At 37.6% G+C, this 24,428-nt stretch overlaps 1 protein-coding gene across 1 annotated transcript in view; it reads right to left on the minus strand.

Moving 5' to 3' along the window:
- Positions 1–16,849: 16,849 nt before the first annotated feature.
- LOC148777837 (uncharacterized) overlaps positions 16,850–24,428 on the minus strand; it is a 104,765-nt gene continuing 97,186 nt past the window's right edge. Inside the window, exon 2 of the mRNA XM_088836121.1 lies at positions 16,850–17,822. Coding sequence (XP_088692247.1) covers positions 16,861–17,822 — 962 coding nt within the window. The 3' untranslated portion in view covers positions 16,850–16,860. The remainder of the gene's footprint in view (positions 17,823–24,428) is intronic.

Consider the following 24,428-nt stretch of genomic DNA (forward strand, 5'->3'; position numbering starts at 1 on the left):
CATACTAGCAAAGTGATGCTCAAAATACTTCAAGCCAAGCAGCAACAATATGTGAACCAAGAACTTCCAGAAAAGGTAGATTATTAAAATAGTTTTTTTTGTACAATTTAGATACTGCTCATTACCAGATATATATTGTGCAAATAATTTTACCAAGTCTATATTAAATATAGTTTTATATACAGTTAGAGGTAATTTTTGTGAATGTTGTGAAGTCTGTGTCTTGTTGTTCGGTTGCTCAGTCATGTCCAACTCTTTGTGACCCCATGGACTGCAGCATGCCAGGCTTCCCTGCGCTTCACCATCTCCCAGAGCTTGCTCAAACTCATGCCCATGGAGTTGGTGATGCCATCCAACCATCTCATCCTCTGTTGTCCCCTTCTCCTCCTGCATTAAATCTTTCCCAGCATCAGGGTCTTTTCTAAGGAGTTAGCTCTTCACATCAGGTAGCCAAAGTATTAGAGTTTTAGCTTCAACCTCAGTTCTCCCAGTGAATATTCAGGATTGATTTCCTATAGGATTGACTGGTTTAATCACCTTGCAGTGCAAGGGACTCTCTAGAGTCTTCTCAGACACTATACTTCAAAAGCATCAATTCTTCAACACTCACCCTTCTCCTTGGTCCAACTCTCACATTAATATATGACTACTGGAAAAATCACAGCTTTGCCTATATGGATCTTTGTCGGTAAAGTCTCTTCTTTTTAATATGCTGTCTAGGTTGGTTATAACTTTTACTCCAAGTAGCAAGCGTCTTTTAATTTCTTGACTGCAGTCACCATCTGCAGTGATTTGTTTCCCCACCTATTTGCCATGAAGTGACGGGACCAGATGTCATGATCTTACTTTTTTGAATGTTGAGTTTTAAGACAGCTTTTTCATTCTTCTCTTTCACCTTCATCAAGAGGCTCTTAAGTTCCTCTTCACTTTCTGACATAAGGGTGGTGTCATCTGAGTATCTGAGGTTATTGATATTTCTCCAGGCAATCTTGATTCCAGCTTGTGCTTCATCCACCCAACATTTTGCATGATATACTCTGCATATTAGTTAAATAAACAGAGTAACAATTTTCAGCCTTGACATATTCCTTTCCCAAATTTGAACCAGTCTGTTGTTCCATTTACAGTTCTAACCATTGCTTCTTGAGCTGCATACAGGTTTTCAGGAGGCAGGTAAGGTGCTCTGGTAACCTCATTTCTTTAAGGATTTTCCACAGTTTGTTGTGTTCCACAGAGTCAAAGGCTTTAGTGTAGTCAATGAAGCAGAAGTAGATTTTTTGTTTCTGGAGTTCTCTTTGTTTTTTATGATCCAACAGATGTTGGCAATTTGATCTCTGGTTCCTCTGCGTTTTCTAAACTAAGCTTGAACATCTGGAAATTCTCAGTTCATGTACAGTTGAAGCCTAGCTTGGGGAATTTTGAGCAACATTACTTTGCTCAAACATTACTTTGAACATTTATTTTGTTCAAAATTTTTGTTCTGAGTAAGTTTTATTTTGAGTAAGCTCTGAGAATTGGTGATGGACAGGGAAGCCTGGTGTGCTGCAGTCCGGTGAGGTTGCAAAGAGTTGGACACCACTGAGTTACTGAACTAAGTTTGCTAGCAGGTGAGATGAGTGCAATTGTGTGGTAGTTTGAATATTCTTTGGCATTTCCTTTCTTTGGGATTGGAATGAAAATTGACCTTTTCCAGTCCTGTAGCCACTGCTGAGTTTTCCAAATTATCTGGCATATTGAGTGCAGCACTCATCTTTTAGGATTTGAAATAGCTCAGCTGAAATCCCATTATCTCCACTAGCTTTGTTCATATGATGCTTCCTAAGGACTTCACACAGGCCAAGATATCTGGCTCTAGGTGATTGAACACAACATCATGGTTTCTGGGTCATGAAGTTATTTGTTGTATAGTTCTTCTGTGTATTCTTAGCACCTCTTCTTGATATCTTCTGCTTCTGTTAGGCCCGTACCATGTCTGTCCTATATTGTACCCATCTTTGCATGAAATATTCCCTTGGTATCTCTACTTTTCATGAAGAGATCTCTAGTCTTTCCCATTCTATTGTTTTCCTGTATTTATTTGCACTGATCATTAGAAAGGCTTTCTTATCTCTCCTTGCTATTCTTTAGAACTAGCATTCAGATGGGTATATCTTTCTTTTTCTTCTTTGCCTTTCACTTCTCTTCTTTTCTCATTTATTTGTAAGGCCTCTTTAGACAACCATTTTGCCTTCTTGCATTTCTTTTTCTGGGGATTGGTTTGATAACCACATCCTGTACAATGTCACGAACCACTCTCCATAGTTTTTCAGGCAGTCTATCAGATCTAATCCCTTGAATCTATCTGTCACTTCCACTGTATAGGGATTTTATTTAAGTCATATCTGAATGACATAGTGGTTTTCCCTACTTCCTTAAATTTAAGTCTGAATTTGGCAATAAGGAATTTGTGAGCTGAGCCACAGTCAGCTCTCAGTCTTTTTTCGTTGACTGTATAAAGCTTCTCCATCTTTGGCTGAAAAGAGTATAATTAATCTGACTATATGGTGATGTCCATGTGTGGAGTCGTCTGTTGTGTTGTTGGAAGTGGGAGTTTGCTATAACCAGTGTGTTCTCTTGGCAAAGCTTTGTTAGGCTTTGCCCTGCTTCATTTTGTACACCAAGGACAAACTGGCCTGTTACTCCAAGTATTTCTTGACTTCTTACTTTTGTATTTCAGTCCCCTATAATGAAAAGGATATCTTGTTTGGTTATTGTTCTAGAAGGCCTTGTAAGTTTTCTTAGAATGGTTCAACTTCAACTTCCTCTACATTAGTAGTTGGGGCATAGACTTGCATTACTTGATATTGAATGGTTTGCCTTGGAAATGAACCAAGATCATTCTGTCATTTTTGGGATTGCCCAAGTACAGCATTTTGGACTCTTGTTGGCTGAAGGGCTACTCCATTTCTTCTAGGGGATTCTTGCTCACAGTAGTAAATATAATGGTTATCTGATTTAAATTTGCCCATTCCGGTCCATTTTAGTTCACTGATTCCTAAAATGTTGTTTTTTGCATGTGGATATTCAGTTTTTCTAACACCATTTGTCGAAAAGATTTTCTTTGTTCCATTGTATTACCTTTTCTCCTTTGGCAGCTCTCAGTTGACTATATCTATGAGTCTACTTCTGGATTACCAGTTCTGTTCCAGTGATTTATTTGTGTATTTTTTGCCTATACCACATTGTCTTGCTTACTGTACTCCTAGTAAGTCTTGACATTGAATAGTGTCAGGCCTCTCATTTTGCTCCTGCTTAATATTGTGTTGGTTTTTCTGGTTCTTTGACCTCTGCATATAAACTTTAGAATCAGCTGATAAATTTCCACAAAATAATCTTCCATGCCTTAGAGAAAATTCACAGTTAAATTATGAAAATTTAAAGAAATATATTTAAAACAATCTTTTTCATTTTTACATTCTACTATGTTCCTCCGTTCCCTTTTTTTAAACCTCTGTATAGATGAAATACCTAAAGAATATAGTAATTAGGTTAAGTACAAATGTATTAAACACACAGTATGAAAGGAATTGCATTTGTGTGCTATAATAGTATATATATATAAGCCATCTTATAATTATTTTAATCTCTATTTCTGTTCTAACACAGTAAGAGAAAACCCATCATCATTTCAACTTAAGGTAACCACAATAAAAAATCCTCCAGTCTGGAGTGACAACAATAGCATTGCTATTTGTAATGGATTGTCTAGAAAACCCCATGTTCATGGCATTTATTTCTTTAAAAGCACTATTTCATAACAATTTGTACTTTAAATTACTATATTTCAGTGAATTTATACACTTACAGTTTTTGGAAATGTTATTTTGCTCATTCTTGTTTTGTTTATTTGGTTAAACACTTGCCTTAGTATATGTATACTGATTTATTAGAATTTAATTAGTGAGATCTTTGGCATAATGTAAAAATTATGCAAACTGTAAATGTAAATCTTTATGAAATAGTGAACTTAAGGACAGACATCATGGAACAACTTAAGGACAGAAGACATCAAAGGAACATGGTCAATTGATCAATTTAAATCTAATTTCCCTCTATAAGCAGTAGGTGATCTTTTAGTTATCTCTAGTATTTCTTAGCCTCAATTTCTCCAGTGTAAAATGAAGATAGTGATGTTTATTTTAAAATTGTAGTGATTAAACTAGAAATTATTTATGTAAATTTACTGTCATACTGGTAACATAAATATATGAAAGCTATTTCGTAGCTCAGATCCTGTTGATTGTTCTTAAACATCAGGGAGTCACAAAATGGTTCGTCTTCTGGGAAAAAAGAGATGAAGAAGTCCCTTCTCAACTTCTTTTCACATTCTGTATTTACTGCGTTTCAGATAAAATATGCATTGGGTGAAATTGAGCACAAGCTCACACACACCCATGCAGGCACAGTAGGGTGACATAAAATGTCCAAGTTTACAAGATCTTATTGAAATGAGGAGACCATAAGAGCAGAAGAGATCACATATGACAGAATATATAGTAGCTTAGAGTTGGGTTCTGGTGGTAGTATCTGATTAAGGTAAATCAGATTCTTTAGTACAGTTTAATTATTGACTGCATTTTTTGTCAAAATTTACGTTATCTTTCTATAAGTCTGTGGACTTTCTTTTAAGTGAATGTTGACCATTACTGAGTTCCAAAAAATATCTAGTTACATTTTCTGCTGAAGTGAGGATGGATGATTAGTGGTAACATGATTTTGACAGTATTTCAGTCTCCATATTTCTGTCTTTCTAGAAAAATTTATCCTCATAATAAATGATACATCAAATTCTATTTTATAATGTCTTAATCATTCCCTTATGTCATCCTATTACTTGTATTTGAAGTAACTTTTTGGAAAAAGTTTTCCAATGTGTGGATTCAGAAAATACTTGTACAATTTTTGATGGTTTTACTCTCAAATGAATTTTCAGTGCAAATGATATCTACCAAAAGAGACTTCCAAGTGTAAATCTATTTTTGTTAACATCATTAAGGTTTTTTAATGATGTTTTATTAACATCATTGAGTCACAGGCTTCCCTTGTGACTCAGCTGGTAAAGAATCCTCCTGCAATGTGGGTGACCTGGGTTCGATCCTTGGGTTGGGAAGATCCCCTGTAGAAGGGAAAGGCTACCCACTCCAGTATTTTGGCCTGGAGAATTCCAAGAGGGTCGCAAAGAGTTGGACACAATGGAGTGACTTTCACTTTCAAGTGTATTATACCTAGGTATGTTTGAACTAGATAGTGAAATGATCACAGGTTCACATTTGAAATCATTGTTCTATGTTATTTAAAATAAAATAGATTTCATTAAAAATTCTTCATTTATTTCTCTATATATTTTCCTTAATACACAAATTAAATATGTAAGTATCAAATATGGACCAGTTTCTACAAGATCACTTCATTGTTCTTATCGGATATCTCTTTAATATTTTTGATACTTCATCAGCTTACCTACTACATGAATTATGCAATCTTAAGAAAATTCTACTTTGACCGAATCAAAATTAGAGAGTTTTTTAAGATAAATAACCTGTAAATTTCAGAAAATAATTATAGTGAATAGTAAAATTAACTACAAAAACTCAAAACTTTCAGTGCTGAGGCAATATGTCATTGGCCATATTGTTAAATATTCAGAAAGTTTTCTCAAATGGCTGTTGAACTCCTTTACAAAAACAATATTTTACTATGCCATCAATTTTGCTTACATAAATCTCTGGATTATGTTTGTTCTTGAGTTCTCTTGCTATCACAAATGAGCATTTGGTATTCGTAGTTAGTACAGAGGAACATATGAAGAATGGTTGGATGTTAAATTTATTTTCACATTCTCAAAAGCACATGCAAACAGGAAAAATAACTGCTTCAGAATTGTCTATTATGCAGATTATAATTTCATAGTTGTTTCTGACATCCCTTACATCATGCCTGCTAATAAAAAGAAAACAATTCTAGCATAACTCTTTAACAGTGACTGAGTTGCCAAAAATATCACTGCCAATGAATTCAATCATGTTGTTTACACTAATTTGCTGACTTTTAATCTGAAGAAAGTACATTGTGGAACTAATGCTGATGCTAATTCTGCATTTTTATGCTCTGAAATGACTGATATAATGAAAAATGAATCTCATTTTACTGTGCATTTTGGATGCAAAGCACAGACCTTACAAAAGACATCTTGATTGAAGTCTGTTAAAAAGCCAAGTTTTTAGAAAACCTAAATATTTCTTCTTATCTATATATGATTGTGAACTTCCTACATTATCAATTTTGTGTGTGGTGGGCAAGGTATAACATGTAGTAAGTGCTACAAAAATAAGTAGATATTTGTTTTTATGGCTGTATACTTAAATAAATATCAACATATTAGAAAACTAACAAGAAAATGTGAAACTTAATTTTGCAATTTGTAACATTTTAGCGAGAATTAAATGATTAACTATTTAGTGGATTATTTAGCTCTTTGACATTTGTTATCAGTCCTTTGGGGTACACTTTAGCATATGAAAGGCATGACTAGAACATTAAACAATCTAAGATTGTTATTATCATTATTATTTTCATTAGTTAAAATTCTATCATTATACTTAATGACATAGCTGAATAAAATAAAATCTGAGGAAAATCCCCAAACTGATAACTAGTATATTCACAAATGTGGAAGGAAAAAACACTAGAATGATCTTCATTCTAAACACTTTTCTAAAAAAAAGTGGACATCTACTCAATATTTTGTAATAAACTATATGGTAAAAAAACCTGAAAAAAGAATGGATATAAGTCATATAACTGAGTCACTTTGCTGTACACCTGAAGCTAACACAGAGTTGTAAATTAACTATATTCCAATATAAAACAAATTCTAAACTATAAAAAATATTGAAGGACTCACAAAAAAAAAACAAAACAGTGTTGAGAGTCAGATTGAAAGAAAAAAAAAAAGAATTCAAATAGAAAGTTATTCCAACTTGAATTGCTTCCTTATATCTCTGGTCATCCCTCCAGTAGAAAAGTTAGATATTTATTAGTAAGGTTTCATGGATTTCTTAGTTAAAGATTTAAAATTACTTTTCATAGTGGATAAATTATTTGGTTCAGCTATAAACTTTGTCCAAAACTTTAAAATTTCTTAAGAATACAGTTAAATTAAAATTCTTTAACTTGTGAAGATCCTCGAAAGGCATGTGTTTTCTTAAACTCTACATTATTTGCTCAATACCCTTAAATACAAAAATTAATAATATAATTTGATTTCTCAAGTAGGTTTTCTTTGTTTTTGAAATTATGTAAGCACAATATGTAAAAAATTCATGAGGTAATAAAATCATAAATATTTTAATATCCAATAGGTTTCCCTGGTGGCTCAGATGGTAAAGAATCCTCCTGCAATGCAGGAGACCTGGGTTCAATCCCTGGGTTGGGAATATTCCCTGGAGGAGAGCATGGCAACCCATTCCAGTATTCTTGCCTGGAGAATTCCTATGGACAGAGGAGCCTGGTGGGCTACAGTCCATGGGGTCACAAAGAGTCAGATACGACTGAGTGACTAAGCACAGCACAGCATATGGTATCCAATAATGAGTGAACTTTTCGTTAATTATGTGTTAGATGGTGAGAATTGGTAAAGGCAAATAGTATACAAAAACGTTCATTTTATGTAACACTAATGAAGGCTGAAATGGAAACCAAGTCATCTTGATATATAACAGAGAGCTCATCCCCCTCATCTTCGCTTCATATGTAGATCAACCAAGACACTGATGGAGATATGAGGAGCCTTTTACCCTTTGGGCCTAAAGTGAAGGTGAAAGTGTTAGTCACTGAGTCATGTCTGACTCTTTGCAATCCCATGAACCGGAGCTTGCCGTGCTCCTCTATCCATGGAATTCTCTAGGCAAGAATGCTGGAATGGGTTGCCATTCCATCCTCCATGGGGTCTTCCTGACTCAGGGATCAGGGTCTCCTGCATTCTGGCAAATTCTTAACCATCTGAACCACCAGGGAAGCCCAGAGTCTAAGAAAGCAAAATCTCTCCATTCCACTCCACATCACTCCAGATAAGTGATGGTGATCTGCAGACGAATGGATAAGAAAGCTGTGGTACATATACACAATGGAGTATTACTCAGCAATTAAAAAGAATACATTTGAATCAGTTCTAATGAGGTGGATGAAACTAGAGCCTATTATATAGAGTGACGTAAGCCAGAACGACAAATACCAATACCAGTATACTAATGCATATATATAGAATTCAGGAAGATGGTAACAATAAGCCTGTATATGAGACAGCAAAAGAGACACAGATGTATAGAACAGTCTTTTGGACTCTGTGGGAGAGGGCGAGGGTGGGATGATTTGGGAGAATGGTATTGAAACATGTATATTATCATATGTGAAACAAATCGCCAGTCCACGTTCGATGCATGATACAGGATGCTCAGGGCTGGTGCACTGGGATGACCCAGAGGGATGATATGGGGAGGAAGGTGGGAGGGGGGTTCAAGATGGGGAACACATGTACACCTGTGGCAGATTCATGTCAATGTATGGCAAAACCAATACAATATTGTAAAGTAATTAGCCTCCAATTAAAATAAATAAAAAAAGAAAAAAAAGAAATTTCCTACAGTTAACTTCTTAAACAATTTTGAATACTAGATTATTAATAAATTAATTTAAAAAATAAAATACACATGCAATTTACACTAAAAAAAAAAAAAGAAAAGTTTAGGCTCTTCTTTAAGAGCTAAAGTCTAAGTTGAAGAAAGGAATAGAGAATTGATAAGTGCTCCCTTAAAAAAAAATAAGTCTAGTTAGAGTATACATTCCAAAAAAAGAAAATTCTGTTTAATATGTAAGGTGAATACAAATCTTTCTCTGAAGGTAGTTTTATTTTGCCTATGACAGGAAATCAGTATTTGAAACCTTTAAAAATAAGGAGTTTGTAAGCTATGGCAAGTTTACTAAGTTGTTGATGCATTGGGAATCTTGAGAGAGAACCAAATGCAGTTCCTGAAAATAGCCCAATGATTTGTTGTTTACATTACATTTCTTGACAAAATTTACACAGTATTTTAATACATGACAAGGCAGTCATTGGAAATATTAATATAAAATTATATCTGACAGTTGTAGGCTAATCAGTTGAAGAACAGCAGTGTTGTTATACATACTAAGAACAAGGCATAATTTGCCTTAGGAATTTTTCAAGAAAAAATATTTTATGTGATACTAAAATATTATCATTATTATTAAGGCAAAAATTTGCTTGATAAGTATCTTTTCTGTTAGGGTAAGAGGTTATTAACTATTTTTACCACCAACAATGTTTGCTTCAGATTGCATACATTCAATTTAACTATAATAAATTCTAATTCTTACAAGCCCCTTCATATTTTACAGAACCATTAATAAAGTGTTCTTGCTGAATGATTTCCTAATGTTCTGCAAATTATGTAGAATTCTTGATTATAGGTTTTGAAGAACTACTGTGCATAAATATATGATTACATATATAAAATTCAGAACTCCCCAATTTGCCTTTGAAATTTTGTTCATTTATTTGAGAATTGAAAGCATGAATGCAAGAAAGTGGGGAAAGATTTTTATGACTGACTCAGAATATCCTTTTCTCTGTTGGTCTTCAACTTAGAATCATTAATTTCTTTAAAGTTATGTTCACTAATTGTTAGTGTTTTCGTCATCATTGTTCCAAGTTCTAATACTCCAGTTTCCAAATCCCACAGAAATATATTCTTCAGAGCTTTAAAAAAAAAAAGAAGGAAAATATTTCCTGACTCTTTTCACTTGGGGTCTCCCATTGATAAATTTATGAAATTGTCCTCACTGGTAACCAAAGAATAATATAATATCAGATATAAATGCTTTGACTTCTTGGATGCTAATGGAATTAACAAATGCAACAAATTATTATTATAACTTTTACATCAAATTAGGGAAACTTGAAATAAGGCGTAGAATATTTTATTTTATTTGTGCTCAGTTGCCTCAGTTGTGTCTGACTCTTTACAAACCTATGATGTGTAGCACACTAGGAAGCTCTGTCCTAGGATTCTGCAGGGAGGAATACTGGAGTGGGTTGCCATGCCCTCCTCTAGAGGATCTTCCCAACCCAGAGATCAAACACTTGTCTCCTGAGTCTCCTTCATTGTAGGCAGATTCGTTACCCCCTGAGCCACCTGACGAGCCCTTTAATTTATTTATTGAAATATAGTTGACTTATTATATTATGTAAGTTTCTATTGTACAGTATATTGGCTCAGTACTTTGTACATTGTGAAATAACACAGTTAAGTCTAATTATTATTTGTCACCATACAAATTTATAGCAATAGTATTGACTAGCATTCCCTGCATTACAGATTACATCTTCATAACTTATTTATTTTATAACTAGAAAATTTTCCTCTTAGTCCCATTCATCTGTTTCTTATCACTTTGCTCCCCTCCCCTCTAGCTGTCACCTGTCTCTTTTCTGTATCTGCATGTCTGTCCCTGTTTATGTTTTTCCATTTGTTTTGTTTTTTTTTAGAGTCAATATATAAGTGAAATCATATGGTCTGTGTCTTTCTCTGTGAGACTTAGTTCATTTGGCATAACACCCTCAAAGCCCATCCATTTGCTGTAAATGGCAAGGCTTTTTTTTTAATAGCTGAGCAGTATTTCATTATACATATATACTGCATGTTAATTGCTCAGTCATGTCTGACTCTTTCCACCCCGTGGACTGTAGTCCACCAGGCTTCTCTGTCCATGGAATTCTCTAGCCAAGAATACTAGAGTGGGTTGCTACTCCCTTCTCCATACATATACACTACATCTTCTCTTTTAATTCATCCACAGATGAACACATATTGGATATTTTAAACAATATGTTGGATTTGTTAAACAATAATGCAGTAAATGTAGAGGTGCATATATCTTTTAAAATTATGACTTTTATTTTTTCAGATAAATACTCATAAGTAGAATTGTAGGATAATATGGTTTTATCATTAAATTTGTGAGAAACCATCACACTGCTTTCCATAGTGTCTGTACCAATTTGCATTCCACCAAGTTTGAAAAAGTGGTCCCTATTCTTCACACCCTTGACAATATTTGTTATTTGTTGTCTTTTGGAAACTAGCCATGCTGATAGGCATGAGTTGATAGCTCATTTTGTTTTTTTATTTATATTTCCCTTTTGATTAGTGATGCTGAAAATGTTTTCATGTGTCTGTTGGCCATCTGTAGGTCTTCTCTAAAAAATGCCTACTCAGGACATCTGTTCATTTTTAGTTCTTTATTTGCTTGTTTTGAAAGACCTCCGTGGAGTATCTTTCCCACAAGGGAGACCCTTCCCAGGGAACAGCGAGACCATTCACGTTCGGATGCAAACAGCAAGAGGTTTATTCAGATACACAGGTACCTGGGGCGACAAAGTCTCTCGGTGGACTTGCGCGCCCAACGGCTGGAGCAGGGGGTTTTTATGGGGTCGGGATGCAGAAAGCGCGGGTACAGAAGCGAGAAGCTTGGTTACAGGGTTTTCATTGGTTGGTTTAAAAGAAAACCAAATATGGCGGGGACAGGTTCCAGGATACATAAGCACCTATTTCTGTTCAAAAGATCAAGCTGGCAGAAGCTCATTGGCCAGTTTATACATGCACGGAAGCTCATTGGCCAGCTTATACGCGCGCGGTTTTTAGGGGGGGGGGTTTCCCTCTTTTCCTGATTGGCTCGACTTTTGGCGCCGGCGGGACTTTTCTTGGGAGGAGTTTCTTAATTCTTGGCGCCGGCGGGATCTTCTTAGGGAGGAGTCTGTGACTCAAGTTTGTGTGTCGCAATCCCCTCCTCCCTCTAGGGGCTTTTTGAGACCTGGCCCAAGATAGTCAAATTATGGATTTCTCATTCCCCCATTTCTTTTGTTCAAACGGAGGAATCTTCCTCCGTGGGTAGAGTTTGATCCAGGGATCTTTAGTTCTATGAGCAGCAAGCAAAGTACAGAAGCAAAAATGCATTACAGGAACATCAAGTTCTACATTAGGTCACAGCGTCCAATCTGAAATCACACCCATAATATCATTTTTCAGGATATCTGGGAAATAGCTATTTCCCAGGATGTCTGAACCATAGCTACTCTATTTTGACTTTTAATAGTAAAATTTTTTTTAATAGCCAAAGCAGATGTCACCATTAATGACGTCAGTGTTTTTCTAGGTATGAGAAGATGCCAGAATGGGAACTCATAAAACCTTTTTCTGAAAAGATCTGACTATCTGAAGGCCTGTTCTGCCAGTTTTTTCAGAGCACAGAGTGCCTCATTCCTGATTTTCACCCTGAACTTCTTTCAGGGGGTGTTGCAGCAGCTTGCAATGGTCGTGACATAATCTTTGTAGAGGCAGCTGGCAAGTACCAACTTCCAGTCAGCAGGGTCCCTTCATAGCCACATATCTGACCATGTGACACCATTTCATGGCCATTGTGTCCCTCGTTGCTGGGAAGGCTCATTCCCAGGTCTAGGGAAGCGATGGGCCACTCAGTGTGCTAAAACTGGACCAGGCCTTGCAAGTAGCAAAAGTCTCTGGACCACTGTCTCACTAGCCTCCTGGTCCAGGAAAATATTCCCTCTTGTTGCTTTTTCTCATACCCAGAGTCACACTATTACAATTATTGATCTCATATGGAACTGCATATCAGCATTATATCACAGGCTCAGTGAAACAAGTGACATAGAAAATAATATAGCCATAGCTAGAAGTTAAGAGTAAAATAAGAATTATAAGTCAAGAACTTTTCTTAGGTAAAGCCTGGTATACCCCAAGTCACCTGACTTCATTTGTTAAATGACTATAGCCTGGTGTTAATCTCCTGGTTGTACATTATGAAGCATCTGACCTTTATCTGAAGATTGGTTACTGAGATAAGCCTTAGAAACTAGCCTAGAGTGTCCTTTTTAATAACTTAATTAAATCTTTTAGCAGTATCACGTAACAAGGGACTGTTTAGCCATGAGTCTTAGTAAACACTAGACATTAACAAAACTAGAAACTTAATTTAACAATTTACAAACTTAATATTCCATGATTTTTCATTATGGAGGCATTAACCCTGTAGCCAGGAAGGCTTTAACCCATCAAATAAAAAATGAGGTTTGTCAGGGAGCTGAGAAAAGCCAAGCAGCCATCTTGGATTTCCCATAGCCCTGACTCTGATTTCCAGCTATTGTTTTTCATTTTCCAATTTAGAAGCAGACTTTTGCCATGGTTTAAGGACATTAGGATGGCACAAGTCTAACAGAGTTTTTGTATAAGCAGAATGAGCTTTTACATGTCTACAAACCCGACAATTGGATTAATTTCTAAAACTAGCATAGGATCAGGCCTATGGTAGAAAAGCATTTGATTTATATGCAGAGATCTAAGAAGTCAAGAAAACATAAATAATCCTACGAATCAGGTCCAGCATCTTGGGCAAGCTGTCTACCTCTGATGTCGTCGTCTTCTCATCCTGGTGTAGTGTAGTTTCTTCTGGAAAAAGTCCTTCCATCCAGGTTGGAGACAGTCCCTTAAATTATGTCTTTTTTCCAGTCCTAGTTGCAGGTCATAAGGCATCTGATCTTCATCCAAAGATAGATCACTGAGACAAGCTTCAGAAACAAACCTAGGGTGCTCTTTAAGAACTCAACCAAATCCCATATTAATATCACATAACAGCAAAGATCATTCAGGAAATGAGTCTTAGTAGATACAGACTTCCATTAACAAACTAGGATTCAACATTCATTGAAACATCTTTTTCTCCCTAAAATCACCCTCATTTTTATCAAATATAACCAGATTAAGACTTGTTTACAAAATAGATCTGTTCTCAATAAACTTGACCTGATTATTTATATAACCATAGACTTTTTTTTTTTTTTTTTTTGCTTTGCTGAAACTTTTATGGAGTCTTTAACTTGACTTTAAAACCTTTCAGGGCTAGGAAAGTCATCTCAAAGGCTTATCACAGATTTTGCCTAACAGATGTGAGTGAATTCCTCCCTTTCTTAAGGTCTCCAAAACTGAGATTTCTGTACCTGTTAGTGAGATAACCTTCTTAGTTTATCTGATAAAGTTACTGGAAGCCTAAGAGTTTCCAGTCTCTGAAGGGGTCAGACAGAGAAAAATGTTAAATGCTTCAATTTGTGTATTAAATACCATTTTACCAAATTACTGTTAAGTCATAATTAAAACACAGATTCAAACCAGTAATTTTTCAGAAACCATAAAAGTTATAAGCATATTTGCCAGTTCATTCGGTCCTTTTGTTAACCTTTGTACAGTCATCAGGTTTCTCACTAGAATCTTTTAATTTCTTACCCAGTTCAGAAACTTGTATTTATCCAAAAGTCCTTTTTTATAAATCTTCTGGAAGAGGAAGCATTTTCACAAGAAACTTGGTTAGTGCTGTGACAACACTTTAAGATAGTAATCAGAATTACAGCAACATTTTACCTGAATATATCAGAATTTATATATAAATTGTTTCTAGGATATCTGTATTAGTAACATTTACCATACAATATACCCGAGACTTATTATTCACTTGACAGTACTTCCCATGTAATTTAACATGGAAGTTGAACCCAATTAGTATAATATCTCCCTTTGGGATGTTTCAGGGGCCCTCTGAAGCATCCCAAAGTCAGCTAGAAGCCAAAAGTGCTTCATCAGATTGATTTAGGAAGTTTTGTCAACAAATATCAGAAAGGTTTAGAACACTCACTCAGATGGGATTATAGGTCACTGAAACAATAGCTAGTCACTCAGCCATAGTAACAATATAGGATTTCAGAGGCAAATATAGAACAGACCATTTAAGAGGCAAATAATCTTAAATCTATTGTCAAATGCAGTTTAACATCTCAAGAAAACGTTTGTTTATACACAAAACTCTTTCCTTGGGGTCCACTTTCCACAAAACCATTTTATCACTTTCTGTACCCATTTGTTCTCCCATCCTGAAACAGCCAACTGTAAGTCAGACCTATTACCTTTTTCCTTCATAAATGTAACTTCATTATTCATACCTTCTTTACTGAACACACACATCTTACTTCCCTTAAGCAACCAAGACTTGACCTTTATATTATCATTCTATAGATTGGTGAACATAAACACCAGTGATAACTTAAAAATTTTAGCAAACATCTCAGGATGGCATCAAACATTATTTGTTAATAGTCTAAAATCTTTAGTTTTTCTATAAGTTAGTATTCAGTAGTGAATGTTTCAGAACCTTATTTTATTTGGAAATGACCTAGCTATTCAATAAAATTTTGTTACTTAATTTAGCACAACCTTAGAAATTCAGGTTACCAAAATCTAGAGAAACTGTTTTAGACAGACATTTTAATCTTAATAGAGTTTATCTAAAAGCTCTTGTCTCATTTACATTTCTTAGAAGTTTTTTTTTTTTTTTTTTTTTTTCACTCAAGGTAATTTCTTTGTCGACAAACTTGTACCAGATATATTTATGTTGAACCTAGGTGCAATGAAAATATTCTACTTAATGTTAATTACTCTAAGACATGTCTATATTAGATAGATCAACAAACATTAATATCAGGTATTTAATACTGAATATTTTCCACTTTACTTGAACCTGGAATTTATTAATTTAGAATTATCTGATTTGTAAGCGCTTACCCTTTAAGCCAATTAAATAGAGCTCATTTACAAATTAACTTCAAAAATATTACTCAGAGACAAAGACATACCAAGACATATTAAGACAGACACAGTGTGAGTCTTCAGTCATGAATTAGACATTACAATATAAAATTTACTAGTTTATAAAACAGTTGGACCAATTCTATAGGGGGTCGGCGGAGGGACCCCATAAACAATAAAGGGGATAAGGAAGGAGAGTCACCCAGTCCCCGCCAGTCTCTATTGCCAATTTTGCCAATGTTTCCTTTAGGGTCCGATTCATCCTTTTTACTTGACCCGAGCTCTGGGGATTGTATTCGCAGCGTAATTTTCATTTAATCTCCATAGCCAAAACCAATCCCTGAACAACTTTATCTTAGCCAAATTCCTTGGTCTCTGGGCAGCTGCTCGGAGGCCTGCCATAAGAGTCTGGCGGTACACTCGGAGATGCTCCCTACCTTCTGCGCGCTCAAAGTCCCACTGGGGCCGGGTCAATGGAAATCCCTCATCAGTTAGGTTCGGCTGCAGGGTGGGCCTCCTGTCCACACCCCGGACATGTTTCCGAGCTTCCGATAGAATCCGCTCCCGTTCTTCCATGGTGAAGAGCACCTGTAACAGCTACTGACAGTCATCCCAGGTGGGTTTATGGGTGAAAAGGATAGAAACAAAAGGCTTTATCCATGCTGGTGGGTTTTCCACCAGATCTTGCCAGACCAGGATATAGGGCATCTGGTCCGGGTGGCCGGAAGGGCCGGGCATGAGAACCTTCCCCCAAGAGCCCGGATGGTGGGCAGGCTGAAGGTTCCCTCCCTCGGCCACCCGACATTAAAAGTGGGCCACTCCGAGGAGCAGAGCGTCACCAGCTTATTCCTCTTCATTAGCAGAGACAAGTCTCGTGCCCTAGATTTAAAGTCAGAGAAATGATCCATCATGAGGGAGAGCGGGGTAGAGCTTCCTTGACCCATGACCACAGAACAGATTACGGCAGAGAACAGACACAGGAGAGAGACGGAGACAATGCCGGCACACACGATAACACGACAAACGGAGGACAGACAAACGTCCGCCGAAAACACACTACTAGGCCTCTGAGACCTCTGAGGCTTCCTGCAGTTTAAAGTAACCTTACCGAAGGGCGTCCACTGCCCACCAGTTTCCGGATCGGGAGAGACCTCCTCTCTCCCACAGAGCCAGCTGCCTTCCAGCGCGAATGCTGGGCCTCGGCCTTATGCCGGCTACGGCGATCACCCCTGAACAGACCTTGCACCGGTGCTATAATCAGCCCTCCTCCGGGCTGATGAACCCCTTCTGCCGGGAGAGCGTTATTCTCCCCAGTCAGAGGGATCCCGGACGAGTGGGTAGGCGGTTGGGCCGAAGCAGGGAGGGGGAGAGGTGGAAGGGCAGGGGCCGATGGGGGAAGAGGGCGCTTGGGATTGACGAAGGGCTTGACCCATGGCGGAGGGTCGTAGGCCAGGGCTTCCCAAGTCACGATGTATGCCACTTGGTCGGGATGACCAGGGGGCCCGGGATCCATCACTCTTGCCTTTACCTGGAAAATAATATCAAAGTTAAAGGTCCCATCCTGTGGCCAGCCCACATTGAAGGAGGGCCACTCGGACGAGCAAAAGGTTGTCCATTTCTTTTTTCGGACTTCTACTGACTGGTTATGGGCGATGTCTTGGACATCTTTCCAATGCTGTAAAGTAAGACTCAGGGGGGTGGTTAGAGATTGACCCATTTTTTCTAGTAAGAGTACTCCTGTTATAAGACAAACAAACACGACACAGAGACTAATACACCAAAATCGCATGGCACGGTTTTTGCGCAAAACTGAAAACAAAAGCTCGGATGGAGGCGTAGATGAGGGTCCGGATCCCTCGCCTCCCTGAAGTTTCACGTACCCCTCGGACAAGGGCGGAGCCCCGAAAAGTCCGACTCTGGTCGTGAACTGAGACGGATGAGCACCGAAAAATCGGGCTCCAGTTAGCCTTGGAACGTCTTCCAGGCTTGCGGAGGGAAGTTCGAGCTCGTCAGCTCCTTCCTGACTCCGCCAGATACAGATTGTTTCAGCTGAAACTCAAGTCGCACCACAACAGACACACAGAAAGCACGAAAACATAAAACAGTAAAACATAAAACGCTGGCCAGCTTACCTCCCGACGAGGGGTCGGTGGTCCCTGGGCGAGGGGGGGTCTCCGGATCCCGGACGAGCCCCCAAATGAAAGACCTCCGTGGAGTATCTTTCCCACAAGGGAGACCCTTCCCAGGGAACAGCGAGACCATTCACGTTCGGATGCAAACAGCAAGAGGTTTATTCAGATACACAGGTACCTGGGGCGACAAAGTCTCTCGGTGGACTTGCGCGCCCAACGGCTGGAGCAGGGGGTTTTTATGGGGTCGGGATGCAGAAAGCGCGGGTACAGAAGCGAGAAGCTTGGTTACAGGGTTTTCATTGGTTGGTTTAAAAGAAAACCAAATATGGCGGGGACAGGTTCCAGGATACATAAGCACCTATTTCTGTTCAAAAGATCAAGCTGGCAGAAGCTCATTGGCCAGTTTATACATGCACGGAAGCTCATTGGCCAGCTTATACGCGCGCGGTTTTTAGGGGGGGGGGTTCCCTCTTTTCCTGATTGGCTCGACTTTTGGCGCCGGCGGGACTTTTCTTGGGAGGAGTTTCTTAATTCTTGGCGCCGGCGGGATCTTCTTAGGGAGGAGTCTGTGACTCAAGTTTGTGTGTCGCAATCCCCTCCTCCCTCTAGGGGCTTTTTGAGACCTGGCCCAAGATAGTCAAATTATGGATTTCTCAGTTTCTTTCTTTTGTATTTCTTTCCTTCCTTCTTACCTTTCTTTATTTCCCCCCACCTTTGGATATTGAGTTGTATGTGTTCTTTGTATGTTTCAGCTATTAACTACTTATCAGATTTACCATTTGGGAATATATTCTCCCATTAACTAAATTGCCTTTAGCTTTTATTGATGGTTTCTTTTGATGTACAAAAGCTGTTTAGTTTGATGAAGTCCATTTTGAAAAAAAGAATTGTTTTTTTGTCCTTGGAAATAGACAACAAAGGAGACAGATCCACAAAATAATTCTAAGTCCTATATCAAAAAGTATACTGCTCCCATTTGCTTCTAGGGGGGTTTTATGGGTTCTGTTCTTAGATGTAGGCCTCTAATCCATTTTGAATTGTTTTTGTTAATATGATGTAAAATAGTCTCATTTTATTCTTTTACATATAACTGTCTTTCCAGATACATTCAAATCTACTGAAGATGCTGTCTTTCCCATGGTATACTCTTACCTCCTTTGTCATAGATTGCTGCTGCTGCTGCTAAGTCACTTCAGTCGTGTCCGACTCTGTGTGACCCCATAGACGGAAGCCCACGAGGCTCCCCCGTCCCTGGGATTCTCCAGGCAAGAACACTGGAGTGGGTTGCCATAGATTAATTGACCATGTAAGTGTGGTTTTATTTCTGGGCTCTTGATTCTTTTTCATTGATCTGTGAGTTTGCTTTTGTGGAGGTGTTATACTATTTTTGATTATTGTAGCTTTGAAATATAATTTGAAATCAGAGACTGTGATACCTATGGTATTGTTCTATGCTTTGACTGTTTAGGAGTTTTTGTAGCTGCGTACAAATTAAGAATTGTTTGCTCTAGTTCTGTGGAAAAATTCCATTGATATTTTGATAAGGATTATATTGAACCTATAGAATGCTTGAATAGTATTGATTTTTAACAACATTAATTCTTGCTATCCAGGAACACAATATATCTTTTCATTTATGTGCATCATCATCAATTTTTTTCATCAGTGTCTTATAGATTTTGTCATGGGAGTGTGTAATTTCCTTGATTCTGTCTCGTCATAACAAAAATATGAAACAACGGACATTAAAGCGCTCAGACAGACCATGTCACAGCTTTCGGACAGATCAGTGTTACAGTTCCATGTTACAACTCAGTTTTATTTAGAAGATAAAGCAAAATACATCCTTGAGGCATGAGGGCATGCCTACCCAAAAGATGTAAAGAGAGAGAGAGAGAAACCCCGGCTCTTTGGCTCTTCCTTTTATATGATTTTTCTCCTCCACCCTGGGCCTGCCCTATGTCAATTGGGCTAGCCAGGAGTGCTGTTTGTTCTATATGAGGTCCTCACTCTGGTCCGCAGACCTTCCTTTGTTCTATTTTCATGGACTTTTACCTTCCTTGTCTTTTAGCCACAGCCGTTCTGGACTCCTTTTTCCTATTCTAACTACCGAACAGTTTTCAAAGTACGAGTCTTTCACCTCCTTGGTTAAATTGATCCCTTGGTATTTTGTTCTTTTCAAAACAATTGTAAATGGCATTAATTTCTTAGTTTTTCTTTCTAATACTTTGCTTATAGATTATAGAAATGCAACTGATTAATGTATCAGTTCAGCTCAGTTCATTTCAGTTGCTCAGTCATGTTCAACTTTTTGTGACCCTGTGGACTGCAGCATGCCAGGCTCCCTTCACCAACTCATGTTGGGAGTTCCTTCACCAACTCCCAGAGCCTACTCAAACTCATATTCATTGAGTCGGTGATGCCATCCAACCATCTCATCCTCTCTTGTCCCCTTCTCCTCCTGTACTCAATCTTTCCCAGCATCAGGGTCTTTTCAGATGAGTCAGTTCTTTGCATCAGGTAATGAAATTATTGGCATTTCAGACTCAGCATCAGTCCTTCCAGTGAACACTCAGGACTGATTTCCTTTAGGATGGACTGGTTGGATCTCCTTGCAGTCCAAGGGACTCTCAAGTGTCTTCTCCAACACCATAGTTCATAAGCATCAATTCTTTGGTGCTCAGTTTTCTTTATAGTTCAACTCTCACATCCTCACATGACTACTGGAAAAACCATAGCTTTGACTAGGTGAACCTTTGTTGGCAAAGTAATGTCTTCATGGTTATCTATTTTATATATAGTAGTGAATTTATTTTAACCCAGAACCACTAATTTATCCCTGCTCACTTCCCCTTTGGATTCATTTCCAAATAATGCAAACAGCTCAATATAAAATATTGGCAGAAGATCTAAATAGACATTTCTTCAAAGAATACATACACATAGCCAAAAGACATGTGAAAATAGGTTCAACATTTCTAATCATTAAATAAATGCATATCAAAACTACAACAGAGTATCATGTCACACCAAACAGAATGGCCTTCATTGAACACTAAAATGTCTACAAATAATAACCACCAGAGAGCATGTGGAAAAAAAGAATCCTTTTACACTACTGGTGGGAACATAAATTGGTACAGTCACTATAGAAAACATTTTGAATGTTTCTTAAAAAACTAAAAATAGAGCTATCATATGATTTAAAAATCACACTCTGGGACATATATCTGGAAGCAAACATAATTTGAAAAGATACATGCACCCCAATGTTCATAGCAGCCATGTTTATAATAGCCTAGACAAAGAAGCTACCTAAATATCCATCAGTCGATGAATGGATAAAGAAGATGCAGTATAAATACATATATATGTGTGTGTATATGTGTGTGTGTGTATATATATATATATATACACAGAGTGGAAATTTCAGTTCAGTTCAGTCCCTCAGTCGTGTCCGATTCTCCGCGACCCCATGAATCACAGCATGCTGGGCCTCCCTGTCCATCACCAACTCCCGGAGTTCACTCAAATTCATGTCCACAGAGTCGGTGATGCCATCCAGCCTTACCTAGCCGTAAAAAAGAATGTAATAATGCTGTTTGCAGCAACATGGATAGACCTAAAGATTATCCTACTAACTGAAGTAAACCAGAGAAAGGTAAATATCATACAATATTGCTTATATGTGAAGTCTATAAAAATGATACAAATTAACTTATTTACAAAACGGAAGTAGACCCACAGACATACAAAACAAACTTTTGGTTTCCAAAGGAGAAAAGGGGAAGAGGGATAAATTAGAAAGTTGGGAGTAACATATACACACTATATAAAATAGATAACCAGTAAGGGCTTACTGGATTGCTGGATGGCATCACCGACTCGATGGACATGAGTGTGAGTGAACTCCAGGAGTTGGTGATGGACAGGGAGGCCTGGCGTGCTGTTATTCATGGGGTCGCAAAGAGTCGGACACAACTGAGTGACTGAACTGAACTGTAGGGCCTACTGTATATTTTGTAATAACCTATAACAGGAAAATCTAAAAATAATAGATATATATGTACATATAACTGAATCACTTTGCCATATACCTGAAACTTAACACTGTAAATCAACTATGCTTCAATTTAAAAGCATAGCGTGACAATATACAGCCTGGACATACTCCTTTTCCTATTTGGAACTCGTCTATTGTTCCAATCTACATGATTTAGACTTGACAATTCAATTCAAAGATGTAGTGAAGAGGGAAAATGTCCAAAATATTTTGGAAGTAAAGGGATAGACATTGTCTTGCTCTGGGAAGGGAATCATCATGTAGTAGATGATAAGCTCTAGGTCATGAAAGAAGATGTGAGATCATGTGCACAGCTTCAGTTGCCTAGAGATTTATGTACAAGTATGATATGATATTGCAACAAGCATCCAATCTTAAACCATTGATTGATGGTGGAATCATGTGCTGCTTTAGGAAATGTTTTAAGGAATAAATAAATTTTTCTTTGAGAGATGATGGCTGACACAGAACACATGTACCTTTAGTTTTGATTTGATAAGTGATGAGAAAGGAAAAAACTGCATTTATATTTCATCCAAAATTAATAGAAAAAATGAGAATCTTATGACTTACAAAGGACAGGATTTGAGGCAGTTTAGACTTCTTTAGGGATTAATTGTAATCAATGCTAACAATTAAGAACTGTTCACTGGAGGAGTTGATACCCTGTGACACTTTGTATAATAGATTGACCTGGTTATTACATGTAAAACAGAATGAAAATTGGGAACTGCAGTTGATCACAGGTGACTCCATAAAGGCATTCCTCCACTGGCATGATACCTGAGATAAAGCAGGCTGAACATAATCAAACTTGCTAATACCATTTCTGGTTCAATCTCAGAGGCTAGCTGAGGATACTACATATGGAATGAAATGCATATTAGTCACCTATCACTGCATAGCAAATTACTTGTCAAATTAACACTTGTTAAGTAGAGCATAGGATGTGGATGGTGAGCCATGGTTCTGCAAAAGACCTCAAAAGCAAGTGAAATAGAGAACTTTATTATTAGCAGTTTCTAGAAGAAATACCTGCCACACCTCACGGGACCCCATGGGGAGGTGAAGGCAGCCTGCAAACAAAGAGAAAGAGAAAGGAACTGGGGGACATGTCTTTATTAGGTTTTATGAATAAAGTGCTTTGAAGTTCTCAGACTGAGGCCATATTGGTCAATTCAAACTAAAATGCCATGGGTTATGGGGGCAGGCAGAGGAAAAGCATCTCATCAAAGAGTTACATAAGGCATTGGGAAGCAGAGGATATTTTGATCACAGGTGCTGTTGAAGCAGTCTCATCTGGGACTTACATTTGCTTTTGACACTGGATGCATTCTAGGTCATATGCTTAATGATGTTTAAGGTTCCTGCAGGCCGCTTGACCAAATAAAGTGGATACAGTGGCAGAAATGCTAGGGAATACCTTAGCAACTCTTGAAAGTACTGTACCCCTAAAAGTGAGTGGCTAAAAACAAGTATAAGGGTTTCTTACAGTTACTGTGTATTAAGAATTCAGGAGCAGTTTACACAGGTGAATTTTACATATGGATGAAGTCAGCATGTCAGCCGAGGCATTGTTAATAAGAAGGCTAATCTGTGGCTGAATGATATAATTCCAAAGTGGCTCTTCTACAGGTTTGTTGGCTGAAGGCTTTCATTCCTCACCACGTGGGTCTCTATTCATGAAAGGGCACCTAACTTTCCCCAAAGCCTCTAGAGAAAACAAAGAGACTGTGGAAATATTTTACTACCTAGTTTCTATCTCTAAAATCACCCACTGTTATTTGCACCTCATTCTACTTTTAGAAATGAGTTATTGAGTCAGTCCTACAGCCAAGGAGAGAATCAGGTTACAGGTATTCTAGGAAAGGAGCATCAAAGAATCTTGGAATATACTTTTTTTTTTTTAAATGTTTTAACTTTATCAAGGAATAACTGACAAATATAATTGTATACATTTAAAATGTACAACATGATTAGATATACATAAATGTTGTAAAACAGCTACTAAAATAAAGATAATTCACTTCAGTTCAGTTCAGTCACTCAGTCGTGTCCGACTCTTTGCGACCACATGAATAACAGCACACCAGGCCTCCCTGTCCATCACCAACTCCCGGAGTACACTCAAACTCATGTCCATCGAGTCAGTGATGCCATCCAGCCATCTCATTCTCTGTCGTCCCCGTCTCCTCCCACCCCCAATCCCTCCCAGCATCAGAGTCTTTTCCAGTGAGTCAACTTGTCGCATGAGGTGGCCAAAGTATTGGAGTTAATTAACACATCCATAATCCCACATAATTAACATAGTGAAGATATTTTTAAGAAGCCACCATATATGCAGTATGTCTTCATGTGATGCAAACAGGTTAAGTTTCTTGATAATGGGACATAGGAAATATCTGATGATGACAACCAGCACCTGTTTTATATTTAATTTCCTTATAGTATAATATTGGCAGAAGT

The sequence above is a fragment of the Moschus berezovskii genome, chromosome 5 (genome assembly GCF_049115385.1).
Source record: "Moschus berezovskii isolate FMDL1 chromosome 5, NW_MosBer_1.0, whole genome shotgun sequence".
NCBI classification, from domain to species: Eukaryota; Metazoa; Chordata; class Mammalia; order Artiodactyla; family Moschidae; genus Moschus; species Moschus berezovskii.